We start from the raw sequence: 15,739 nt of genomic DNA, 5'->3' as shown, positions 1-15,739 counted from the left end.
AGAATTCAAGACAAAATGTGCACAATAATCAAACCCTTGCTAGCAAGATTAATCCACACATTATTAGATGATGGGGCACGTGTTTTAGTTTGGATGTCTTTCAAAAATGATATTATTTACACTTTTATTTTTGCCTAGATTTTCATAACATATTGAACCCACCGGCCAACACTAAATTATGTAGCAAGAAAGTTTGAATAAGCTAGAAAATTCATTGAATAGGCTGATCCAAGTCCCAACAAATCTGTTTGGCCACACTCCCCAAAAGCAAAATTCTCTCTTTTTAAGAATCCCTTTTGTTATGTTTGGAGTCTTTGGACAGAATGTTATGAATTTTTGAGGTAAAGGGAAAATTTTGATTCTTCATAACTTTTATAAGTATGAAAATACACGTTCATGAAGATAAGAGAGGTGAGGAGGGCATCTACCTATAAATGTCTACGTGATCGTGGTCCAATTATTCTCTTTTTTGGGCTGGTAAGGAATTTCAAAACCCCAATCAAACACTTTAGAGAATGATCAATACATAAAGTGATCCAAAAGCAACCACAGAATTTCAAAGAATGGTTCCTAGTGTTTTTCCTTTTGGTTTCCACCAAACTTGTTTGTTTTTTATGGCCCACAAAATAAAAAAGGAAAACTTATCCTCCTCATATTGATAACCAGTTCCTGTGTGGAGTGTGGACTAGTTGATTATGAACTTATTATTAGAGATAATTGGACTTGACCTGTTTAATTCACTGGGTATTACATGACAAATCTTAACATTTGAGAAAATGTTAAAAACTTAGCTTTTATTTTCAAAAATAGCACTATGCCCTTAAAGACTGTTATTTAATCATTACCTAAAGTTTACTTTGAATAAGCATTTGATTCTGAGATTTATAAAAAATAAAAATAAATAATAAAAAAAAAGAGAGAAAGAAAGGGGAAAATTTTTCAGTTACTATTTGTGCTATATATATATGGATCACAAACCTTTAGAAGAGGAGTGTCATTTTCTAAAACAGAGATAAGTCTCTAACATTATATCCAAATCTCAAAGAAGGTGTATATTGTTCATGGTTTAAGTAGGACTTTATGTTATGTGTTAGAGATGATTAATACCCATTAAATTAGAGATAATTGGACTTCACCTTTTTTTTTTCTTCTTTTTTTGGAGGTGATGTCCTGTTTAATTCAATGGGTATTACATGACTAATCTTGACATTTGGGAAAATGTTAAAAACTTGGATTTTATTTTCAAAAATAGCACTATGCCCTTAAAGACTCTTACTTAATCATTACCTAAAGTTTACTTCGAATAAGCATTTGATTCTGAAAGAAAAAAGAGAGAAAGAAATTAAAGGGGAAAATTTTCAGTTATTATTTGTGCTATATATGGATAATGGATCACAAACCTTTAGGAGATGAATGTTATTTTCTAAAAGAGATAAGTCTCTAAAATTTCTCTAAATCTCATAAGATGTATATTGTTAACGGTTTAAGTAGGACTTTATGTTATATATTAGAGATGTCATGGTCCAAAAAACCTAACTTTAAGGTTAGCCTAGGCTTCTCTAATATATAAACTTTATATTTGGTTTATTGTAAAACACGATTTCAAAACTTTATCTTATTTACAAAAGTCATTAAGCTGAATTATGTTAAAATCCAGTATTTGTCTTTTACTTTTCTCTCCTTCGATATTTTAGTCACTCATCAACATTAACATTATTTTATTATCAATGTCAAATGTTTGCTCATTGCTACAAATTGGTAAAGGCTCAAAGGGTGGTGTGGGGTTCATCAATCATCATCACCATCATCATAGATATGACTATAAAGAAGTGAATTTGGTTCTTGATAGAATCATAGAATGAGGAACTATAATATACCCTCTTCTCCTTACCAATCGACAACCTTCAATCATGATCGTAACAACCGGTTGTCACATACATAAATGCAAGGAGGGACATACTTGAGTTTGTATCCAAACTTGTAAATAATCCCATGAATATATATATATATATAGAAAGAGAGAGAGAGAGAGAGAGAGTCATTTCTAGCCAATGCAATGCTACATACACAAAAATTTACAATAATTGAATTAGTAAGATTTTATTGATTCTTATCAAAACTCATCATTGACATCATTTTTTTATTTATCATTGACAAGCTATCACATGAATTGTGTTTTTTGTCAAATTTTTTATGCATATTCTAATATCAATACCTATTTTACTTGTGGGTATATGCTGACTTGCGTTGCACTGCTTGGCCTAGTGGTAGAGTAGGGTGCCTTGGACCAATACATGTCTACGTGGGTTTGAGTTTGAGTATGTTTCTAAAAAACCAAATTGTCTAAAACTACTCAAGAACGAAAGGCCAACCACAAATCAATTAAAAAATCAATTTTATAACGTAATATAATGTCTTCGGCTGTGTCGGTTGGCTACCTTTCTTGAAAGATCTATTTTATAGTTCTATTCTTACATGCAAAACACGCTTTTTTTCCATTTTTTTTCCTCATCACTTTCACATGAATTATTGATACAAAATTTTTACACACCAATCACAATTTGCTAGCTTGACAAGCTGTGAAACATGATGCGAATGAGTGTGTGAATTCATACTATTCCATAGACTTTTGTTCTTTAGAACAACAAGATCACATCAACATGATTAATAAATATTGAAAATGGCGACACAATATGTTTTGAAAAGTTGAATATTATAAATGTGCTAAACATCTACAACGAGATGAGTAGTTAAAACCCTGAAGTGTCTTGACCCTTTGTTGTTTGTAATCATACTATTCACATTTATAAGATTTTGGTATGTTGTTTTTACAAAGATATAAGCACTCTTGATTCCATTGTCCTATAAAATTCCTATTATGATGAGTCAATTTCATACTCTTTTTTTCCTTTTTCTTTTTCCAGGAAGAGAAATAGCACCATACTATGATGAAGCTAATGATATTCAAATTTATAAGAACAAATTTGGATAGTTTTGAATTATATACAGGAGTAGATGTCTATTTTTTTTTTTTAAATTATTATTATAGATTTAATAAAAAATTTCAACCTATAGCGTCTGTTTTATGATGATTGATTTTTATCATTAAACCAAGACACTAATTTATTTTTGGTATAAACAAGATTCAAACCACAATGACTTTTTATTCGACAACAAGAAATTTTACTAATTAAGCTAATTGAGAATAACGGAGTAATATCTACTTTGAAGAAGAATACTCTAAAGATCTTTATAATTGAATGCATAGATTCTTTAATGGTATTGGTGTGTCGAGATTCATAACAGTTGTCTTAATTTATTTGGAAAAATATATGATTGTTTTTTATTTTTAGAAAAGATATAATTTGTTTCTATAACATTCTGAAAGTATAAAGCTCTCTCTTGGGAATAAAATTCGTGTGTGAGGTTTTTGACCTGCTCTAAGGGTTTTATATATGTTGGCTGAATTGTCTAAAAGTTCATGCAAGCTAAGATAGGGTCGGACAGTTCATTATTAGAGAATAAAATGAGAAAAGAAAGAATCCAACAATATACAACATTGCCTTAACAAAAAGACACACTTTGTCATATACTTTGTAATAATTATTTATATGTCAAGTGGTAATTGGATTGTTTTTCATTAAGTAGCACAATTTATACATATATCAAGTGGTAATCAGATTGCTTTTTACCAAATACCAGTGGTGACCACATATATAAATGATTTTTTTAATTGCAAATTAATAAATATTTATAAGTTATGGCAAAGTGTGTTTTATTCGTACAGAGTTACCTAACTTAATATAAAACACTACCCAACTTAAATCAAAGTAGTTAATAGCTAGATTAAACGCTATATTAAAAGGAAATTCATTATCATTTTAATTCAATAATAAAAAATAATTGTCACAATTCATAATTGAATAAAATAAATTCAAATCTTATTATAAATATAATTATAAAGGGTTGATTTAGTAGTTTTTAGGATTTCATGAAATTCATGAGTTTTGATTTGAAAGCTCTAACCTAAATAACACCCCCCCCCCCCAAAAAAAAAAAAAAAAAAAAAAAAAAATTATTACATATAAAAAGAAGTGCATGGATTCAAGGGAAGAGCTTATTTTTCATTTCTTTTTTAGGCTTAAGACATGATGGTAACTATAGTCTATTAGCTCACCAATCAGTTTACAAATATAAAGAGAATCATTCCAAAGCATTCCAAAGCACCAAAATTTTCAATTGATGCCCCAAAAAAAGCACAAAAAGAAGGACAAATGTGGTGATGCTAGCAGCTCAAAGCGACAGCACAGAAGAGAAAAGATCTGCAAGAACCTTCAATTGTAGGGCCCCCTTACCACAGAGTACCAACCAAAACCAGGTTGGGTTAAGCTTTGATCACCCACATGAGTTTATGACCGTTAGAATGTAATACATCAACACCAACACCAACAGTCAAATACATGACAAAAGCTCCAGCTTGCTCAGTTCCCCATATCACTCTTCTCCATTCTTAACATAAATATATATATTAATCTTTATGGTACAAACTAAAAAGTATTAAATTAACAGTTTAATACATGATTGTAAAAAACATAAAGGGCCTCTTAAAAGCATGTACCAGATACAGACACTTCACACCTCCACTATAGTCTAGAAATCTCCATAGCTCTCAACATCAACTCTCTCTCTCTCTCTCTCTCAAACCCACTTTAGCCATCTTGCTTTCAAGCTCACCCAACTCACATAAAAGATAGTTAATTTTCTCATATAATTTCAACTACAATCTTCAATTAATCATGGCTGTTCTAGTGTATCTGGTGCTTTTCTTAGCCCTTACTGGCTATTCAAGTAAGCTCCTGGATTTTTTTGAGTCTTTCTTTTCTTTCCCCAAAACCTTAGATTTAAATGGTTAAATCTTGTTTTTGCCATGATTTTCTCTTTTGCCTTTTCCTGCTAAAGTGAAATGGGTAAATAGATTTTCTCAAGTGAGTGTGGAGTTTAATTTTGTTGTTTTCTCTTACTCCATCTGATAAGGATTTAAAATGAAAAAACTTTTTCTTTGCATATATGGCCAAGATATTGCTGGAGACAGTGTATGGCGCCTTTTCCCTTTGATTTTCTTAGTTTCTTGTACTAATTTTTTTTTTTTTTTGGGTGTGGGGAAGGAGATTTGTGTGAACTAACTGATCTATTCTTGGTTTTTGCTTTAAATAATTTTCATTTTTTCTCCTATAGGTGCTACATATTGTGTATGCAAAGATGGGCTCAGTGACCAAGCCCTTCAGAAGTCACTGGATTATGCTTGTGGAGCTGGAGCTGACTGTACTCCTATCGTTCAAAATGGTGCCTGTTACAGCCCTAACACTGTAAAGAATCATTGTGACTATGCTGTGAATAGCTATTACCAAAAAAAGAGTCAGGCTCAAGGGAGCTGTGATTTCTCAGGCTCTGCCACTGTCACACAAACTGCCCCAAGTAAGTACCTTTGGGCTTGGACACTCATCCACCTGCAATTTTTGTTTACTAAAATTTTTTACTGATTTCATTTTTCATCTTCTTTGGATGATTGATTTACAGCTGGATCTTCTACTACTTGTGTTTACCCATCATCCAGGTATGGTTTCTTAGTTCTTACTTCAAATCTTGAATCTTTATGTCATTCTGAGTGAATATTTTGGTTCATTTTCACATGAAAGGAAAAATTTTCAGTTGTTATCTTCAAAACATTTCTGACTTCGGTGGAGTGTGAATCTGGTTTAAAGCTTCCTTTTTTATGTGGGGAACTTTGTTTATTTAGGGGCTTCTTTTCCATGCCCAAAGAAGATTTTTTATTTATTTATTTTGGTTAAAGATTCTTCATACTGATTAATTCTGCTTGTGAAAAGCCTGCTTTCCTAACTTTACCAATCCTGCAATTATTGACATCTAATAAATGGTATTTCTGAACTGGGTTTTGCTTGGATTAGCAATTGCAGCCTAGTATTAGACTAACTTATTGAAGGTGAATAAAATAATTTTCTTGACAGTGATTCAGAAAAGTAGATCTAGTGCCTCACAGCTTCATATCATTACAATCCTGAGCCTGTTTCTTAATAAGAGCTGGTGAGCTGTCATGATGTTGATATTTCACAAGTTCATTTGTCCTCTTTCTCCTCAGATCTCAGCTTCACTTCTGTTTTCTGCATGTTCTTATCATATATTTTTATTTTGATAGAGTAATTATTAAATGATTAAAATGTACTATTTTCTAATTGTGTAAGTTTTTGGGCCTTGTGACTCACATATTAAAGGGAGACAGAGGCCCAAACATAACCAAATGTGTTAGAATAATAATTAGATAATTAAAGTTCATGCTTTCTTAATGGCTTAAACTTTTAGTAGTATGAAATATGAATTAGTCTTTTTTTCCTTTTTAATTTTATCATAATGAAGCATGGTTTTGAGGTTAATATATATGATGTTTTTTTTGGCTCTGTTCAGCTTTTTATTATGAATAGTCTTTTTTTTTCCTTTTTAATTTTGTCATAATGAAGCATGGTTTTGAGGTTAATATTAATATGATGATGTTTTGCTTTGTTCAGCCAAACAGGAACAACACCAACAACTCCCACAACCACAACTCCAAGCACTACACCTACAGGCACAACACCTACAGGCACAACTCCAAGCACAACCACACCATCAACCACAACTCCAACCACAACTCCAACCACAACCACACCTACAGGCACAACTCCTTCTTCAGTATTTGGCACAGGAATCAGCCCCTCAGGAACCACCACTACTGGTATCAATGATTCAAGTGCTCCTGTACCTCTCATCACTAGATGCACTAGCCTGTTCTTCTCTCTGGGCCTGACCCTCTGGTTAGTGTTGCTGTGGGCCTGAAAATAATACTACACCTAGTTCAAAAAAAGAGGGGAGGTATTGACTAGTGGGGTTGATGTGTGGACAAGATGTCACCATGATAGAGCCTAGGCTTGTAATTTGGAATCATCTAGAGGCAATTACCACTAAGGTATTTTTTTATTATCTCTTTTTTTTTTCTGTTGTCTCCTATGTAAAAAAAATGCTGGGCTGCTGCTGGAGAATTTGATTCCTTTTTGAGTGGTGATATGACTGGTATCGGGGTAGAGGAACCTGATCTCTTCTTTTTAGATTTTTCCTATGTGTATATCTAGAGAGAGGCAGTATTTTTTTTTAATTTAATGGAACTTTACTACCCTATCTACTTATATTAGTTAATTACTTTTTAGCCTATTAAAAATCTTTGTTCTTGTTGGTGTTATGGTTCTTTGTCAAGAATTTCTTATGGTTTTTTAATGTTTAACGTGTCATGTATTATTTTGTTTACAATCCGAATCAAGGAGAAGGAAAAAGGAACCTTTATTGTGAATGGATCCATTGTATTATAGCTAGAATAATGTGATTTGAACACGTTTCTTGCTGATCTTTTTGACAAATTTGACTCATCATTAGACAGAAAAAAGAGAACATGCCATTGCCACCCCCCCATCTACTATGACGTTTACATTTGTACCAATTTAGGTGCACTTTTGATGAAAGACAAACACTTGGCTGCCTATTTTCAATATGTAAAGTTATGAGAGAAAGAGAAGAGAAGAGAAGAGAAGAGATGAGGTTGTTGTTAAAGTTAAAGTTGTGCACGGTAGAAAAGTTTTAATCTTCTGAGCCATTAATTCAAGGCTGGGACCAACAAGTGTCAAACCAACCCATATCTTAGAATAATTGAGTTTGACGTGCATGGCCACGTATATATCTGGTTTTAAAAAAAGCAAATATATATCTGGTTAAAAAAAAAAAAAAAAAAAAGCAATCGTGCATATGCTTTGGCTGAACGGTGTTGGAACTTGAGAGAGACTGGTGACCTACCAACCAAATCAAGTGGTTACAACTCACAAGTTCTAAAATTATTCTGTGATAATATAATAGATTCGGTTGCATAGTACATACTTTTCCCTTTAATCTGGGGCAGTTTTGTCAAAGTTTCAAAACTTGTAATTAACACTCTTTAAAATTTAATGTTATTGTCATTTTGATCCCCTAAGTTTCAAACTTTATAATTAATCTCTTGAACTTTGGGGTTCCCATCATTTTGGTATTTAAATAAAAATAAGTAAGACTTAGATACAGTACTTAGGTGGTGTTTTTTAAATTCCCCTTTTAAGATTTTCCCATGTGGAGGATGAAAGTGTATTTTTAATCAAGTAGTCACATGGCTGAATCTTAAGAGGATTTGTTCAATAAAAATTATAATTCATTTTTCTTTTTCTTTTTTTTAAATAACTATCAAATTTATGATACTAAAAATAGAGGAAATAAAATATACTGTAACTTTTGTATTTTTTGTTCTTTCTTCTTCCCCCAAACAGTAGGAAAATTTCCAACATCCAGGGAACCATGACAGCCAACCACTGGGTAGAGCATGAATCCTTAACATATAGAAAGCATTGCATTCATAATCATCTGCTCATAAAAGGAAAAGAAGAGCATTTATATGTGTTTGGTCTATTTCTTCATGTGAAAATCTTGTTTAACAAGAGTTGTGGTCCCAAGCTTCAGCATCAGCATATCTTGCAAGAAATTTTGCTTAAACATCAAGTATATCACTCATTCAAATACTAGTAGATGTTTTGATACAATCTTTTGGGATTCCTTCTAATGAAAATGATTCCGGGCCAGTTGTAGGCCCAGGAATTCGAAAGGCCCTACTTATATAACTAACATGCATTATCATAAACATAAAGGGCTAATAAGTGTCTTTCATTTCCAACAGCAACTAAACTTGGTCCAAAAATTTATGGGTTGGCTTCAACAACTAGTCAAAGTCAGCCACTATATTATATAGTGTAAATTAGTTTTTGGGAAAACTTTACAAGATAAGGTTAATTGTAAGTGTATGGTTAAATGATTAAATCTATCATTTTGTAACAAGTTAAACTTTTGGGAGAATCAATAATTTTAACATGGTATCAGAGCAGGAAGTTTAATCCCTATCTCATCCACTCTATCTTCCATTTAAAATTCCAAGTATTGGGTTTCACCTATTAAAAATGAAGTTTGAGTTCATACGTGAGAAGTGTTACAAGTATATAGTTAAACGGTTAAATTTATAATTTTCTAATAGCTTAAGTTTTTGAGAAAATTGGTAATTTTAGCGGCAATAATAATTCTGATTGAAACCAAAACTTTTGGTACTAAAACAGGATATACATATGATAACGGAGTCTGAATTTTGAAAAGTGCTAAACCATTTTCCATGAACATGTTTCATGGATGAGTCTAGACTGCTCTCCCGGTAAATAGGAAATGGCAGTTTACATCCTGAAGTATGCAAGATTGTGCTTCTATCCAACTTCCCCATCAATTTGTAGAAAGAAGTTATAAATTTACTATAGCTTACCGATATAGGAAACTAAAGACTAGCAATTCCTGAACGGGGCATTGAAGCATCACGTGGAGTGAAATTTACTAAAACGATTTTCTACACAGGACATTAATTGTTAATAAGTTATATGAATATTTGAGTTTCAATGGCATACATATAAAATGACTGGCAGCATCTATATCTATTACGAATAAACTAGCCGCAAACCCATGCAATGTATGAAAATATATAAATATTATGTAATGGGGTGTAATATATAAAAAGTAATAATTTCTTCGAGTATTACTTATTTAAAAAAAATTATTTCTACAATTTTTTTTTAAATCTTTTTATCTCTACAAGGTACAAATATATCATACTATTACATTTTGTATGTTTAATAAATATTTTTTTAAGGTGAACTATTTTTTTTTAACTTCTGTTGTAGTGTATTATATTTGAAATATAACTAAATTTTATAAGTTTCAAATTTATGCTCTCTTAAGAAATAATGAGATTATCATAATAATAAAAATTCATCACAAAATTACAATGTTATCTTAACCAAAATTAAAATGAAACAAAAGGAATAAAAGATAGACTTTATCATAATTTATTAATCAAAAAATTGGTAGGCATATTCAAATTCATAGTCATGTAGATTGTTGACATAAACTCAAATTCCTATTTCCAAAAAAACTAAGTATTAACCCAAATGAAAATTCAACCAAAGAAAAGGGAGAGAGAAGACTTTGTAATGGGAAATTTAGAAAGCACAATACCAAAACAAATATTAAAAAAGAAAACCATAAAAAAAAAAAAAAAAACCATCGACCTCAATCATAATTTTAAGAAAGAACAAAAATCCATGAGAGAGAGAGAGAGAGAGAGAGAGAGAGAGAGAGAGAGAGAGAGAGAGAGAGAGAGAGAGAGAGAGAGAGAGAGAGAGAGAGGGCACTCACAATTTTCTTGTGGGGAAAGTATGGATTGAATGGGAGAAATCATATCGAATTTATACAAAATCAAATGGGGAGAAGAAGAGTCAAATATAAGAAAATGAAAATGATGAAGGAAGTGTAACACTAAAATAGAAAGTAGTGATAAGATAAAAAGGTAAACTAGAGGGTAGTGGGAAGATAAAGAGGGAGGGAAAAGACGGAAGAAAGTGTAATAGTAAATGTGGATTAATAGGGAGAAGAAGATTTTTATTTTTTATTTTTTTTAGAATAAGGAGAATAAAAGTTTAGAAAGAGAAAATAAGAGGTAAAAAATAAGTAGATGATGTGGCCGCTGATATGGCTCAACAAGAGTGTAGTAACAATAAATACTACGCTTTAGCTTTTAAATATATATAAATATAAATTTCTGCCCTAACCAGTAATATAAAAGATGACCTGTCACCTTCAAGCAAAATGGAATGCAAATTGTATAGTTTTTACATTTACAAAAATTTACCTTACCATACAATGAATGTGGTGACCAGCTTGACATCATTTAAGCACAGATGGAAAGTGGACTTCAATATTGGGAAACACATTCAATCTCTTTACAGAAATATTCTTGAACAAAATCCAAAATCAATTTAGCAACTGAGTTTGGCCTTTTGACATGAGGAAGATGTCCACAATATGGTATTTCACATATGATTGCATTTGGTAGTTCACAGTGCTGTCTCTGCATAATGTGGAATATTGAATCCTAAGAAGGTCAAATAGATTCAAATCCCCCTCCCCTCCCCAAAACAAAACAAAACAAAAATCCTGAATCCTAAGCATGTTTTCCATTACTTATCTGTTGCATTTGAGGCTTCATATCCATAAAATTTACTAACCATTGCAAGCTTGTTACTAATGATCTGGTCATCCTCACCCCATATGATAAGTGTCTTCTGCTTTACCTGGTACACAAAATTGACAATAGCATTTTCAGAGACGGTAAAACTTTTGAATTGAGATATGAAATTGTCATTTAGGGGGGGAGGGGAAGAGGTAAAAACAAGAATATAACTGAGTATATGGCAATAAGCCTTCATCTGGAACTTAGGGATAAAGTCACTAAAGGTTCACCAATACTCTCATAATTGGCAAACATTCCTCAACCATGTATCATTTATAATAAATTAATAATGATAATTAAAAAAAAAAATTCTCAAGGAACTTAGGGATCCTGGAAAGAGATTGGGAGAGCAGCACAAAATTAATAAACATTATACAAGAAAACCAAGGCAGTTGCATCACCAATTAAATTTCCCTTGTTGGAGACCTTCAGAAGTTGCTGCAGGGCTATATTGACCATCTTTTGAGGCACCAGAAAGTTAAAATGATCATGCAATAAGAGAAATGAAATGCCTGAAAATGAATTAAGGATCTATGAGTTCTTGAACACAATGTCCTTTTCCATGAACACATCAAACGTTCCCCTTCACATACACCATAGTATATAGATATCTGTTACATGCAAACTTTAGTTTCTCCTTCTCTAAGCATTGTTCTCATTCCATTTGTTTTATAACAAGGGTTCCTCTTTTGTATATACAGGACAAAAGGACACTATAACATTTGTTGATTTAAACGGCAAAACAATTTGGCATGTACCTGTTGTATCTGTGTATTAACATTATAACCCATACTAATCATAAAATCCACAGTTGCATCTGCCCACCAAGGATATAGACAATGCAAGCGACCCCCCTAGATAAGATAACAAGGAAAAGAAACCATTAGATCCAAGTTCACCACTGCAATATCCCATATTTTTTTGGGTATTATGATACAGTAAGACTAATGATTTAAGCGCAGTGGAATGCTCTTCAATAAATATACCTGATCCAAAAGGAGTGTCCAGTCATTCAATAAATTCGCCTTTAGAATTTAACATCTTACTCTTATTTGTCTAATGACAATTATGGTGATATTATCTACTTTATTCATCACAAAAGATGGGAAACAGTCTACTACAAGAAAGAGGTGTTTTGAAATTCTCTTTGCATCCGTGTCCTATCCATGGGTATAGTGCCAACATACTAGAATCCATTATTGCCAACTACTTAGTGTCATAACAGATGCTGTTGAAAATGTTACCACAAAGTCTCCGTATCAACATCAACAGACAAGAAGAGAAACATAAGCGGTAGTATTTATCATGTTCTTTGTTTAGGTGATGAATTCTTAGCATACGGAAACAAGAACATATCATCTGCATAAGTTGATCTATGAAGTATTGATATTTGATGGTTAATTCTAAGCCACTTTCACAAGTAATTAAAATGTTAGATTACAGATCGATTGTACGACATATGAGGTGAGCCATGAATACAAATGCAAATGCAAGCTGCTGAGGAAATTATAAGGCTTACTCCTCCTCTCTCACATTTTTGCAGGCTAGTCCAAAAGGCAAGAGGCAAACAGTTGTACATTTTGGTTGGAAAAGAAAACCTATAAATATCCCCGAACCGAAGGTAACAACTCATTACCTATATTATCCACTATCAACTCTTGTAAACCTGATGGACCTTAGAAACTAGGAAGTTCCAATTTTTGGTTGAAGTAAATTTTCCTTCAGGTCAATAAATAAGAATAGCATGATGCAAAACTTGAAAGAAAGCAAGCTTGAAGGTTTATCAATGGTAGATCAACAATGAAACAGAGAGAATGGAAACGAAGAACCAAAGAAAAACTTCTATTAAGCTTGCTCAATAATAGTACGTAACCTGTAGCCACTATTTATACATAACAGATGGTAACTGCTCTAGAAGGTTCTATCTAACAAACTCTAACAACTTCCTAACAGAAAATACAGCTGTACATTGTAACAAAATATCTACAACCAAAAATATCTGGACTCTGGAAGCTTTGAGTGAAACAGAGTAAGGCCAGAATAGAAGAAGGAAGAGCTTCTGATCAAACCGACGTGCGTGTGTCAACATAAAAACGGTGCCGTTTCTCATTTAATAAAACGCCACCGTTTTAAGCTCTGTTCTCTTTTAAACTGAAGTGACCGTTGGAGCTTTGGAACAATCCTGTTGCTTCTTCTCAAGATCAGATTCAGTAACTCTACTTTCAAAACTTATATGTGATTAAAATTATTTGAGAATTCTTTGTCCTCTTTCAGAAGCCTCTCAAGCCTGAAGCATTACTAATGTATAGAGAAGAAATGGGTCCATATTAACAGCTAAACAGTAACATAAAAACCAACATGACTCAACCTATCATATGGAGTTATTTAAAAAGAAAAGGAAGGAAAAAAGTACTTTGACAAACAATATGATATTTATGATATTAATCATCATCTTATCACTTTTGGGGATAATTATGAGATGAGATAACATTGAAAATGAAGAGCTCTGATTGAACCACAATCTCTAGTTGGATTGGGGGTTTTTTCAAACCAACCCACGGGTAGGGTTGGATAGGTTTTTATTTATTTATTTATTTATTAATTGAGCATTAGAACAATAGCAAGTAGCAATATTACAAGTGCCCTACCATCTTCCAAAAATTCAAAGCATAGCACCATAAACAAATTATCAAACCAAATGATTTTTAAATAGTAAGATATTGAATAGTTTTATCCCAACTTAGTTGAGAAACAAAATAGAATAACAGTATTTCAATTGTTTGCTGCCTCATGCCATCTTTTGAAAATTCTAAGCAGTAGCACCACCATATATAAATTCTAAGTTGGGAGAGAGTGAAGTGAGAGATTGAGAGTTGAAATGAGAAAATGGATTAAGAATTTTTGTTTTATAGTATTATGAAGAGGGGTAAAAGAGTAATTAACGAAAGCATGTAATATATGTTTTAAATATGAGAGAACATTAGCTCAGGATGTGGCGTAAAACACTGGTTTTACGTCATCCAATAGCCCTTCACCATGTCACTCATCACTTAAATCCCTAACAGAGAAAGAGAAACAAAATGATTTCCCAAAAAAAAAAAAAAAAAAGTTCTCGCCATTTTCCTTTGCTTCACCACGTCATGTCCTCTGTCGTGACCACGAAACACTCTAAAGTATGTTTGGTTGCCAAGAAACCTAGGGAATTAAAGAAAGAAGAAAATTCAAATATAGCTATCTTTTGTCTTCTACCCCAATATGAAAAGATTGTACAATTGTTGCAGCAATTAACTATCAATCCCCTTCTTCTCAGACCAAAACATTCAAAAGCCCATCTTCTACTATGCTTTAAAAACCCAGTATAAAACACTTCAAGAAGCAGAATTTCAAAATTTCAAAAAAAAAAAAAAAGATAAGATAAGAAAAAAGCCCAAACTATTTACTTCCAAACCCAGGAAAACAAAATAAACACAAAAAGTCCCTCCTCCCTTTCTCTTAACCCCAATGAAATTAAAATAAAAACACAAAAAACCCCATGTTTCAAAATCAATTTTCCTAGATTTTCCCTCGTTTTCTTAAAAGTTAATGGACATTTAATAATAAAAAATTAAAAAAAAAGACCAAAAACAAAGAATAGGTATCAGATTAACCGAAAAAACAAAAACGAAAAAGAAAAAGAAGAAGAAAACCCCATCTCTCTCTGTCTTCAAACTTAAACATAAAACGAACATAATCTAGAAATTCCCTCCCCTGTGATTAAACCCAATTTTATAATATAAGGAAAAAAAAAAAAAAAAAAAAAAAACCTATGATTCAATAATCCAATTTGACAGATTTTTCGCTGGTTTCCTTAGCACAAACAATGTAGATTTAAATAAAAAGAGAAAAGATGAAGAAGAAGAAGAAAGACCTACCTCTCTCTAGCTTCAAAGTCCAAAACATTTTCTCTGAAAGAAGCTTCTTGAACTCCAAAATCAGAGGGATTATTTTTATTAATAAGGTTGTTTTCTTGTTGATAAGTGTGCTCCTCACCCACACCCACACCCACAATCTCACAAGGAGTAAGCAGAGATGAAGTAGAGGACAAGACGCGATAAAGCAGAGGAAAACAATGTGATTTTTTTTTTTTTTTGAAATCATTCTATTTCTCTTCCTTCAGGAGATTTAAGTGATGGGTGACGTGGCGAAGGGCTATTGGATGGCGTAAAACCAGTGTTTTATGCTACAGCTTGACCTAATGTTTTCTCTTTAAATATATATTAGATATAGGTGGGTCAAGTTGGGGTAAGTGAATTTATGAATCTCACCCAAACTCGACCCAATCAGTAGCAAAAAACATTTTGACAACCCAACCTAATCCATAAATCCCTAAAAATTGACCTAACCAATTTGGTTGGATTGGGTTGGTTTTGATGGATTGATGAGTTGGTTGTATAACCCTATTCACAATTTTTTTTAAATTATTGTTTTTTTTTTCATAAAAAAAGCTTTTATCACCGTCGATGGTATTATTTTAAG

The 15,739-nt window shown here is 32.2% G+C and overlaps 2 protein-coding genes across 7 annotated transcripts; one reads left to right on the top strand and one right to left on the bottom strand.

The window, feature by feature from the left end:
• The first annotated feature begins 4,570 nt into the window (after nucleotides 1-4,570).
• LOC115978960 (PLASMODESMATA CALLOSE-BINDING PROTEIN 3-like) lies at nucleotides 4,571-7,267 on the top strand. 2 transcript variants are annotated; one of them, XR_004088905.1, is made up of 5 exons: nucleotides 4,571-4,848; nucleotides 5,236-5,475; nucleotides 5,578-5,614; nucleotides 6,027-6,102; nucleotides 6,582-6,667. XR_004088905.1 is itself a non-coding variant. In XM_031100890.1 (4 exons), exons 1-4 carry the CDS (start codon nucleotides 4,797-4,799, stop codon nucleotides 6,886-6,888), a joined length of 636 nt encoding a protein of 211 aa, XP_030956750.1. In that variant the 5' UTR covers nucleotides 4,594-4,796; the 3' UTR covers nucleotides 6,889-7,267. The 2 variants fall into 2 exon arrangements, 1 of the variants encoding a protein (XP_030956750.1); XM_031100890.1 differs by lacking the exon at nucleotides 6,027-6,102 and having other exon boundaries at nucleotides 4,594-4,848; nucleotides 6,582-7,267.
• Nucleotides 7,268-10,790: 3,523 nt separating this feature from the next.
• Nucleotides 10,791-15,339, bottom strand: LOC115978955 (uncharacterized hydrolase YugF-like). 5 transcript variants are annotated; one of them, XR_004088900.1, is made up of 5 exons: nucleotides 15,136-15,339; nucleotides 11,983-12,078; nucleotides 11,626-11,736; nucleotides 11,220-11,285; nucleotides 10,791-11,062 (listed from the first exon to the last, which is right to left on the bottom strand). XR_004088900.1 is itself a non-coding variant. In XM_031100886.1 (3 exons), the coding sequence occupies exons 1-3, from the start codon at nucleotides 12,022-12,024 to the stop codon at nucleotides 10,907-10,909; spliced, it is 264 nt and encodes an 87-aa protein (XP_030956746.1). In that variant the 5' UTR covers nucleotides 12,025-12,341; the 3' UTR covers nucleotides 10,791-10,906. The 5 variants fall into 5 exon arrangements, 1 of the variants encoding a protein (XP_030956746.1); XR_004088898.1 differs by having other exon boundaries at nucleotides 10,791-11,285; XR_004088899.1 differs by lacking the exon at nucleotides 11,626-11,736 and having other exon boundaries at nucleotides 10,791-11,285.
• Between the last annotated feature and the right edge of the window lie 400 nt (nucleotides 15,340-15,739).

The sequence above is a fragment of the Quercus lobata genome, chromosome 3 (genome assembly GCF_001633185.2).
Source record: "Quercus lobata isolate SW786 chromosome 3, ValleyOak3.0 Primary Assembly, whole genome shotgun sequence".
Lineage (NCBI taxonomy): Eukaryota > Viridiplantae > Streptophyta > Magnoliopsida > Fagales > Fagaceae > Quercus > Quercus lobata.
This window is presented reverse-complemented; position numbering and strand designations above follow the sequence as displayed.